The sequence below is a fragment of the Humulus lupulus genome, chromosome 2, assembly GCF_963169125.1.
Source record: "Humulus lupulus chromosome 2, drHumLupu1.1, whole genome shotgun sequence".
NCBI lineage: Eukaryota > Viridiplantae > Streptophyta > Magnoliopsida > Rosales > Cannabaceae > Humulus > Humulus lupulus.
In genome coordinates, this window is record NC_084794.1 from 167,320,830 (window position 1) to 167,332,103 (window position 11,274).

The window sequence follows — 11,274 nt, forward strand, 5'->3', positions numbered from 1 at the left end:
CTTGTTCTCCATTTTTCTCCCTGACTATTCACGCTTCTAGAATTTTATCTGCAGTCTTGTAGGTGTATCCTACTATATCAAGTGCTCCTAGGAGTGTAAAGAGTTTGATTTGGTACAGATTATATTTTTTTTAAAACCAAACTATTAAAATTTAAAAATCAAACCAATCCATAAATAATCAGTTTAGTTCGATTATAACCATAAAACTAGATTATTAAAATTTTAAACTTTTTTTATTATAAAATAATTAAATATATAATTATATTATGATCCGCAAAAAAAATGTTTTTGTTGTTAGAAAAGTAACTATTTTATATTATTTCATAAAAAAAAAGTGAAAATTTTACTTTCTAAACAATGTGTTACTTTACAATTCTCTTATTTTAATTTTGAAAACTTGTTATTAAATAATACTGAAAAACATAATCTTAACAATTAAATTATTTTGCTAAGATGGTTGAATAAATTTTAATTAAGTGTAAGAGCTTAAACCCTCGCGCTGTCATTTTAAAATTTTAATTTCAGAAAAACTCATAGTCAAATCCGATTTAATTAATCTTGGAAATTGAAACCATAACCGAACCATTTATAGTTGTGCAGCCCGATAAAACCAAATCATTGAAAACGATTTCACCTATCACAATTATTGGCAGTTTGGGTGCCAAACCACAGTATGCATTTAATATGAATGCCCTGTCCCCAAGTCTCATTAGAAGTCATGTACTCATTATTTTAAGTCATGCATTCATTATCAAACATATAATAATTTTAAGTGGAACCACCACATTTTATTTTGTTTAGTTATAATAATGACACGTGTACAAAAATGGTATAATTTGCGAGTATTTCTATCATTACTCTTAAGACTATTAATTTCCACTCTAAGAGACAATACTGCCACTGACTTAATAGAATTTCTATGCCATAGAGAATTAGCGAAGTTACAATACACCAGTTTTATCTCAAACTTCTCTACAATATTTTTTAAAATACATAACCCACACCTCACTTTATCTCAAACTTTTACAATACAGCATATACTCTTTATATTTTCTTACATTTAAGTATTATACTTTTTACTATATTTTATTTATGAAAATAAAAATTATAATAAAAGAGATGATAGAGAAATTATTAAAAAAACTAATTTGAAGAAGCTTCCATTGTAGCTAGATCTAACTATGAATATTCATTTATGTAAAATAAAAAACAATAATACCTCTTTTGATGGAATATCGTTTAAGCAATTCATTATTCAAAAAATAGTGTGTGAAAGACAAAAACTTCCCTTGTTAGTTCTCTTAAAACTAGCCATCATCACCAACAAAATTTATGTGATATGGACCACAACGTTTTACCTCACTATAACTAGGGACCACTTCCATTTTCTACATCTAATAATGGATTTATATCTTGCCCATGCAAATTCTATTTAGTGCACCACCATATTTTAAAATAGCATTCGTATTATTTTTGGAACCCCCATTTTGACAAATTTCTTTTTAATTTTTTATTTTGTAAAATGGTTCGAATAAACTCTAAACTTGATTTTGATAAAAAAAAATTAAACTAAAATCACAATTAATTCACCAACTTAACAACTTATAACAAAAACACAACTATTCTAACTAAAAATGTGTTGTTATATTTAATTTTTTATTCATCAAAATCAAGTTTAAAAATCTATTTGAATCATTTTATAAAATATAAGATTCAAAAAGTAATTTGTCAAAACACATAATCCAAACAAGTAATGAGACAAAATACAAAGTAAAAAAAAAATACTTCAAAATATTGCAAATCACGCCTATAGCACCGCAGGTGTAATTCTTAAAACATTATGTTAATTTGAATGCATATTAAGGCATTAATAACAAGTACAGCAACAAGTGTGAAAGTTTCGAGTAATTCACACAAGGCTACCCATTGTTTATGCCAAACTTTGGATCTAACAAAAATACAATTGGATGAATTATCCAAAGGGTTTTAACTCTAAAAACTTTCAGAATTACCCAAAGGTACAATTAGGAGAATTGTCCAAAGGGCCTCTGAAAACTTTCAAAACGATAGGTAGATTCCCCTGATTTCATTATATCCTTCAACACCTTAATTTTGCTCATACAAATAGCACTAAAAACTGAACAGTGCAAGCTCATCTCACTACAACAATCTGGTGGTGATGTTTTCGTCTAACACACTCAAATATGTAAAAATTATAATGATTAAAGATCATACCTAAACTTTCTACGTAGAATAGTTAAAGTTGAAATTTAAGCAACAAATGATAACACTCCTGGGAGAACATTATTGAATTCAAAAGCTCCCAATACCTGGTTGGAAATAACTTAATTTTGAAAACGAATAACTTGGATCATCCATCATTACAAGGTTAGAAGACAGCAGCAATTATTACTACCCATCAAACTCTCCCAGTCCCATTACAGCTGGAATTCCATATTTTTCTAAACGAAAAATAAATTAGGGCTTGATTTAATAAAAGCTTAGTTTCTATTATCTAGTATCCTCTCTTGCTTGAATCTGATGTATTCTAGGATTAAATTTTTCTCCCATCTCCATACCGCCTTTTATGTCCAAATCATCTCTGAATGCAACGTACTTTTCACCAAATAATTTGAGCCACCATTGACTTATGCTTGGGCTTCATAGACTTAGCAATTACAAGAAGACACTTGTGCATTTACTTCATCACCCAGAACAAAAGATCAAGTTTTTCTTTTCTCTTCATTTTTTTAAAAAAGAAAAAAAAAAATAGACTAAACTTCCCTTGCCTAACCCTTATTTGGATACCACTAAACTAAAACTATAACAATTGTCATGTAGGTGCCCATGAAAGACTCGATCCTCAGACCAAACCACATGCACTTTTGAGCTACCCTTATTAGGTAACAATAAAATAAGTTTTTGAACTTATTTGTCACTTTGACAGTGATTCTCTCCATCTTCTTTCTTACAAGAAGCACATTGACAACACTGTCAGAGACTTTCCCTTTCACTAGACCTAACCGTGATTCCAAAGTTCAAAGCGAGTACGGGCCATGGTGATTAGATCTATATTGGTTGTTGGCATCCTATGTTATCGTTTAACTTATTACTTAGACACCATGAGTTGAATCCTACTTCTAGGCCTATAGCCATATATTCAAATGAAGCAATCGATCAATTACACGATTTAGAGCTTGATTGGAAATTATTATTTACGTAAGTGTTGCCAAGCAAACCCTTAGTATTATTCCAATGGATGCCAGGAAAATCATGTTTAATGGGCAATCACAGATTCACAGTTAGCCAGGATGCATAATAACATGAAACATTTAGTTTTCTAATTAAGACAAGGTTATAATAAAAGGTAAGAACTTTTCATCAGAAGCATCGACTAACAGAGCAGAAATTCAACAAACCAGAATAAATAAACATTTCATGAGTAGCAGCCTATGAATATACAAATACATACATATATAGAGGGTAGTCAAGAAGTACAGACCAGAATACAAACACAAACACAAACACTTGGCTTATTATCAGCGACAATCCCACATAAAAAAAGTTTTAAGCATCTGTAAATGTCATATGATTATGATTACCGTACTCGAATTAGGGGTAATGGAAATTACCAATCTGTTTGTTTCGAATCGGCGGTGGGAATCTTAACGTAGCCCACCTTCTTAGGGCTGAGGCCATCATCGTCCACGACGGCGTTGGTTATGTCTTCGGCGTCGTCCTGGTAGCGAGTGGAGAAGAGCGACCAGGCCAAGTACATGGTGGCAGCGGTGAGAGCGCCGCAGCCAACACCGAAGAGGAGAGCGACGACGACGCTGAGGATATCCTTGGTGCGATCGCGGAGGGAGGTGAGATCGTAGGAAGAGGTGGAGGAGGACAAAGGGAAAAGAGGCATCCTCCGTAAGGGTTGGACTTGGCGTGAGGCTTCTTCTTGGTATTGTCGTTGCTGTTCTTGTTCTTGTTGCTCTTCTTCTATAATCAAGGCCTCACCATTGACGCGACGGAATTGGGTAACCTCGGCGAAAATGGTGACGAATCCCGATGAGGAGTAGAATTGGGGTTGGCGGAGGGAGAATGAGTAAGAGGAAACGAATAGGGTTTTGCAGGGCCTAGCGGAGGTGAAGACGATAGAGATCCAAATCAGTATAATGGGCAGGAGAACACGTTGACTCTTCGAAGCCATGGCCGACATTTCCTTTCTCTCTCTCTCTCTCTGGTGAATTTGGGGTTCTGACGCTCTAATCCTAGCTAGTCTTGTTCTTTTCTCCCTACTCTCTCTCCCTCCTTCCGTATTTATTTATTTATTATTTTAATTTTTTTTTTAGCAATTTTTACCAGGTAACTAGACTAATTAACCCTATTTAGCTTTATATTTATAATTCTAATTCTTAGTTAAAGTTTTTCTCATTTTTGACTCTTTAAGACAAAATTACCCATTTGTTAAACAAATAATTAGAAAGGACCCTATTTCAGTTTCACTCTTCTCATCCCCTTCCCGTTGAAAACCCTCCTTCCCAAACCCAACTATCTTCCTGTCGAAGCTGCGGTGGTGTTGTCGTCTCCAGCCAACACCCACCTCGTCCCACACCGATGCATGTCCTCCCAGTTGCATCATCATCTCCACAGCCACCTTTTTTTCGTACTCATTTCGTTTTCAGCCCCTTTTACACTCTTCCTTCTCTCTCTCTCAAATCTACCACAGCCCCCATCCCCTTCGCTTGCTCCCGACCCCACGAACCCACATTGCTGCCTCGTCGTGCTTCGCAGCCATATCGTCGAGCCCACGTCGCCGGAGCCCAAGGTTTACAACACCTAAGACCCCACACTCCCCTTGCAAGCCCGATACCCTAGCCCAAGGTATTGTTGTTGGGATCCCTTGTTGTTATATTATTTATGACTCCTTTGTTTATTTTGAATTTGTCATATTGATGCTTTGAGATTTGATGGTTGTGGTTGGAAACATGTTAGAAGAATGTAAGGTTTGGACTTTGGTTAAATTTCTAACTACTTGAGGCATGTTTTAATTGGGAAATAAGGAGTGAATTTAGTGTGAATTTGGTGTGAATTTGGTGTGAAGTGAAGTTGTTGTGAACCATATGTAATTTCAGTGTGAACAATGTGTGAAATTGGTGTGAACCATGTGTGATTGTGGTGTGAATTTAGTGTGAACCATGTATGAAGTGAAGTTGGTGTGAACCATGTGTGATTTTAGTGTGAATAGTGTGTGAATTTGGTGTGAATAGTGTGTGAACGATGTGCGAACCATGTTTTGAAATTATGGTGAACAATGTGAGAATGATGTGTGAACCATGTGTGAATTTGGTGTGAATGGTGTGTGAACCATGTTCTGAACTTATGGTGAATAATGTGTGAATTATAAAAGGAAACTACACTAACTAACCCTATTATAAAACTGCACGGTCTCAAATTCTAGTGTGTATATATTTCTTTTTGTTTATTGTAATAAATTTATTAGCATATTATGTATGATATATAATAAGGCGTGTGCCCCGTTGAAGTTCTCTCTGTTGTGCGATAGGCCCAAAGTACTCGCGGAAGTTCTTCCGACCAGTGAGCCTTGCAGGCTTGGAGTTTTTTCTTCAACGTGGTCTTTAATATTTTGTTTACAGCTTCCACTTGCCCATTAGCCTGGGGTCTGGCGACTGCGGAAAAGCTTTTGATAATTCCATGCGAAGCACAGAAGTTCGTGAAGTGTTCACTGTCAAATTGCTTTCCGTTGTCGGACACAATTTTTCGTGGAAGCCCAAAACGACACACTATATTCCTGATGACAAAGTCCAGTGCTTTTTTAGATGTGACCGTGTTCATAGGTTCAGCTTCAGCCCATTTGGTGAAGTAGTCTACCGCGACTATGGCATACTTCACTCCACCCTTTCCAGTTGGGAGGGAACCTACTAGGTCAATGCCCCAAACGGCGAACGGCCAGGGGCTGGTCATTAGGGTAATTTCTGTAGGCGGCGCTCGTGGAACCTTGGCGTACCTCTGGCACTGCTCACATTTTCTGACATAATCCACACAATCCTTCTTCATGGTGGGCCAGAAGTATCCTTGTCGAAGGATCTTTTTGGAGAGGCTCAGCCCGGAGGTATGATCGCCACAGAAGCCTCCGTGAATCTCATGGATGATGGTGCTGACTTCGGTTCCGGCAACACACCTAAGGAAGGGTATGGACAACCCCCTGCGGTAAAGCTTTCCATCCATAACCACGTATCGGGGAGCTTGATATTGGAGCTTCCTTGCGTCAGCTTTATCAGTGGGGAGCTCTCCGGTGGTGAGAAATATGAGGATGGGTCCTATCCAGGAGTGGGAGTGATCGATGATGGCGTTTATCCTTCGTGTCTCAGTACTGGGGGCTTCTAAGTGCCCGATGGGGACTAAGCCATACTGTTCAATCTCCGGGTCCGTTGCAAGCTTGGCCAGCGTGTCCGCGAGTGAGTTCTGGTCCCGGGGGACCTGGCGGATTTGGTAGCCTTTGAAATGCTGCAGTAGGTCGTGGGAGAGAGACATGTAGGCAGCCATCCTTTCGCCTTTCGTCTGGTATTCCCCGGATATTTGGTTTACCACAAGTAGGGAGTCGCTGTATACTTCGATTTTTTGGGCTCCGACTTCTCTGGCCAGTCGTAACCCAGCTAACATGGCTTCGTGTTCTGCCTCGTTGTTGGATGCTGGGAACGCGAAACGGATGGCGCTCTGGAGCTGATGCCCTTGGGGAGATATTAGGATGACCCCCGCTCCAGCTCCTCTTTCATTTGAGGCTCCGTCTACATAGACCTTCCAGGTGGGAAGTTCCGGGACAGGATCTTCCGGGAGGTCATTCATTCCTGAGCATTCCACAATAAAGTCCGCGAGAGCTTGACCTTTTATGGAAACACGTGGTTGGTAGTGGACGTCGAACTGGCTCAGTTCCATGGCCCACTTAAGCAATCTGCCAGAAGACTCGGGCTTCTGCAGGACTTGTCGGAGAGGGTGGTTGGTGAGTACTTTGATGGTGTGCGCCTGGAAATATGGCCTCAGCTTCCATGAAGCAATTAGCAAGCAGAGGGAGAGTTTCTCGATCATTGAATATCTGGACTCGGCGTCCAATAACCTCTTGCTTACGTAATACACAGGGAGCTGGATACGGCCATCTTCCCGGACGAGAGCGGCACTCACTGCGTGCTCAGTCACAGCTAAGTATAAGAACAACGCCTCTCCTTCGACAGGTTTGGACAGAATGGGAGCTTGGGTTAAATGTTCCTTGAGGTGTTGGAAGGCTGCTTCGCATTCGGGGGTCCACTCGAACTTCTTGTTTCCTCGCAACACATTGAAGAAGGGGATACACTTGTCAGTGGCCTTGGATACGAAGCGGCTGAGAGCAGCTATCCTTCCGGTAACGCTCTGGACATCCTTATGTTTCCGGGGGGAAGGCATATCTATGAACGCCTTTATTTTCTCAGGGTTGGCTTCCACTCTGCGGGAGCTGACAATGAAACCGAGGAACTTTCCAGACGAGACCCCGAAAGTACATTTCTTTGGATTTAGTTTCATCCCGTACTTTCGGATCACGGCGAAAGCTTCCTCAAGGTTGTCACTGTGGTCCCCGGAGGTCTTGGACTTTACCAACATGTCGTCCACGTACACCTCCATGTTCCTCCCCAGTTGGTCCTTGAACATTCTGTTTACTAGACGCTGGTACGTCGCCCCAGCATTCTTCAAACCGAAAGGCATGACCACGTAACAGTAGACACCCTTGTCCGTGAGGAAGCTGGTGTGTTCCTGGTCCGCGACATGCATCTTGATCTGGTTGTATCCGGAGTACGCATCCATGAAGGATAAGAGTTCGTACCCGGAAGTAGCGTCTACCATCTGATCGATTCGCGGAAGAGGGAAACAATCTTTTGGGCAGGCCTTGTTTAGGTCCGTGAAGTCAATGCACATTCTCCAGGACCCATCGGGTTTCGGGACCAGAACTGGGTTGGCCAACCACACGGGATAGTGCGACTCCTGGAGAAAGCCTATGGACATCAATTTGTCCACTTCAGCTTTGACGGCTTCGGCTCTCACTGGGTCCAACGGCCTCGTCTTTTGGCGAATTGGAGTTGCAGATGGGTCTATGTTGAGTGCGTGGCACGCAACATTGGGATTAATCCCCGTCATATCAGCATGGCACCATGCCAGGATATCCTGATTATCCTTCACAGTGGCCACGATCTTGTCTCGAATGGCCGACGGCAGGTTTTTCCCCACCTGAATGACTTTGGTGGGTTCTCCCGGGTTGAGGATCACCTCTTCGACTTCCTCCATCGGCTCTATTGCTTTCTCGATTCCCACTCTTGGGTCGAGTTCGTCAAAGTATGCCTCCTGAGCACCCCCAGTTTCTGGTAATTCTTCTGCCAAAGGAATGGCAGCAAATGTCTCTTGGACCGTGTAGACGGATCGGACGGAAACGTTATAACAGCTCCGTGCACTTCTTTGGTCTCCTCGGAGGGTGCCAATACGCCCATCGTCGCATGGAAACTTCAAACATAAGTGGCGTATCGAGGTTATGGCCCCACAATCGATTAGGACCGGTCGGCCTAAGATGGCATTATACGCCGTGGGGCAGTCGACCACCACGAATGTGCTATGCTTGAAGGCACAAGCGTCGCTTTCTCCTCTGAGGGTGACTGGAAGTTGAATTTTGCCTAATGGCATGAGTGCGTCCCCATTGAACCCTTGAAGCTGGATGGGGCATGGGGCCAGGTCTGTCTCGGTCAATCCGATCGCGTGGAAGGCCGCTTTGAAGAGGATGTTTACGGAGCTTCCGTTATCGATCAAGATCCGTGAGACCTTCTTATTGGCAATCTGGGCTTCCACCACGAGAGGATCGTTGTGGGGGAAGTGCACATGTCGAGCATCGTCCTCCGTGAAGGTGATGGGAAGATCCATCATTCGGGGACGTTGAGCAGGTGATTGAACCAAGGCGCACATCTCCTCGGCGTGTTCTAACTCCCTCAAGTACCTCTTCTGGGAGTTGCGGGTGCTTCCGGCAAGGTGCGGTCCTCCGGAAATGGTGGCTACGTGTCCGTCAACGGGTGGCGGAGCAAGGCCGGGCGGATATGGGTTGCCCGGTCCTGGAGCCAACAAGGCAATGGGCGCCGGAGCGGGTGGAGCAGGAAGCGCTGGGTACTGAGACCCGGGAGCTTGGGGGTGACCGGCTCCAGGAGCGCTAGCGGTCCTCCTCTGTCCCGGGGAATATGCAGCTCCGTGAACTACCCCCTGTCCGGGATAGATAATGGGTATCCTCACCCACTGACCGAGGTGTCCCGCTCTCGCCAGGGACTCGATCTCATCCTTTAGCTGAAGGCACTCGTTCGTGGTGTGCCCCACGTCTCCGTGGAACTCACACCTTTTATTGGAGTCTCGCGGACGTCTTCCTCCGTGAGACACTTTCGGGGGCTTCCTGTAGTTGACCGTATTGCAGGTCGCCTGATAGACATTCTCTCGCGAGTCTATCAAACTGGTATATTCCGTGAACTTGGGCTCATAGTCCTTCCGGGGCTTCTTTGGATGGTCTCCCCGGTTGGAGTTTCTTCCGCTTCGTTTGCTCCGCGATTGGCTCAAATTTTGTTCTGGGGCTTCCGCTTGCGGCTGCAGCATGCCAGGAGCGATACTACATCCGGTTTGTACAGCTCCGTACCCAGAGAAATGGGTTTGACTCGGCGTCTGAGCAGACGCGGAAGGCCCGTACACACTTGGAGTGAATTGGGCTCCTGGAAGCGTGAGGGCTGGTGCGGGAGCTTGCGAAGCAAAGCTCGGCGCAGTCACGGAAGGTGTTGGAGCTGGGGGAACTCCAAAGGCCTGCAGGTAGGCATCCTCAAGGTTGATGATTCCCTGAGCCTTTGACATGAATTCGGATAGCGTTTCTGCCCGTCTCCTCTGCATTTCCCCCCATAGCAGGGAGCCGACAGTAAGGCCCGATTGGAGGGCGATCAGCTTCATGTCATCGCTGACCTTGGTCTTTGCAGCAGCTTCCATCATTCTCTGAATGAAAGCTTTGAGGTTCTCAGTGGGTTGCTGCTTGATGTTGGTTAAGGAACCAACCTCCATGTCGTGGTCGCGGGCAGCAATAAACTGCCTCCTGAATGCGGACTGTAGCTCCTTCCAACTGTGGATTGATCCGGGAGCTAATCTTTTCCACCAGTCCTCCGCGGACTTGGTAAGGGTGAGTGAGAAGCACATGCATTTGGCGTCCTCACTGACACGCGCCACTTGCATCATTTTGTTGTATTTAGCTAGGTGGGTACGCGGGTCTGTCCTCCCATCATATAATTCTATGTGGGGCATTTTGAAGTTATCCGGGAGGGACGTTTCCGCGATCCTCCGAATACATGGTTCCGGGTCTTCCTCCTCAGAGTCTGACAGGGCCCTACTTTGCTTCCGGACCAGCTTGGTCAAGGCAGCAATCTGTTCCTCGAGCCTCTTCGTATCACTCTCCGGGAGGTCACGTCCCCGGAGCTTGTCATTAATATGATTTCAGAGGTCATCTCCGCGAGGCCGGGCCTTTTCTCCTTTGGCCTTTTCATACTTGGCCTCCAACCTTCTTCTTAGGTCCACCGTGGACCAGCTATCTTCGGAGTGCGAGTTCGCAGCCCGACCGTCCTGGTTGACAGAATCACTGGGGCGGTTGTTCCTTCCCCTAGGCCTGGGTGCCTTAGCACCGGGCCCTTTAGGCACGGAGTGCCCCCTTGGGGCTGAAGGACGTCTGGGCTTAGGAGCGCCAGAGACCTTCTGCGCGCGGGGGGGGGGGGGCAGTCGGCCTTGTGATTCACGCCTTTAGGAGGTGCAGGGGCGTCTGCGCGCACAGGCTCTCCAACTTTTTCTTTGCCCTTGTTAGGGGCGGCTTTAGATGGTCCAGCAGCGGCTGGATCCGGCATAGCGGCATCAGCACCACCTAAAACAGAGGCGTCCTCGTCCGAGTCGCCTAGGTCTCCGAACTTGCTTTGGAGGCGCTCCATCATGCGCTACATTTTTTCGGAGAGGCGCTCCTGCTCAGCAAGCTTGGCTTTGGTGACCTCCAGTTCTTCGGCTACTTGGACCAGTTCTGGGTCCTTCTCATAGTAGCAGCCGTCCTTGTAATAACCGTCTTGGACATACTCTTCTTCGTCTTCTAAGTATGTTGTATCTTCGGTACTGACCCGATCCTGGCGGGATGTCGGGTCTTCACCTTGGTAGTCCAAGGGTTCGCTTTGCACCATATCTTCCATCACGGTATCG

General features: G+C 44.3%; 1 protein-coding gene across 1 annotated transcript; it reads right to left on the reverse strand.

Annotated features, from left to right (window-relative positions):
* Positions 1-3,409: 3,409 nt before the first annotated feature.
* Positions 3,410-4,289, reverse strand: LOC133818687 (uncharacterized). The gene has a single exon (XM_062251721.1). The coding sequence runs from the start codon at positions 4,208-4,210 to the stop codon at positions 3,629-3,631; it is 582 nt and encodes a 193-aa protein (XP_062107705.1). The 5' UTR covers positions 4,211-4,289; the 3' UTR covers positions 3,410-3,628.
* Between the last annotated feature and the right edge of the window lie 6,985 nt (positions 4,290-11,274).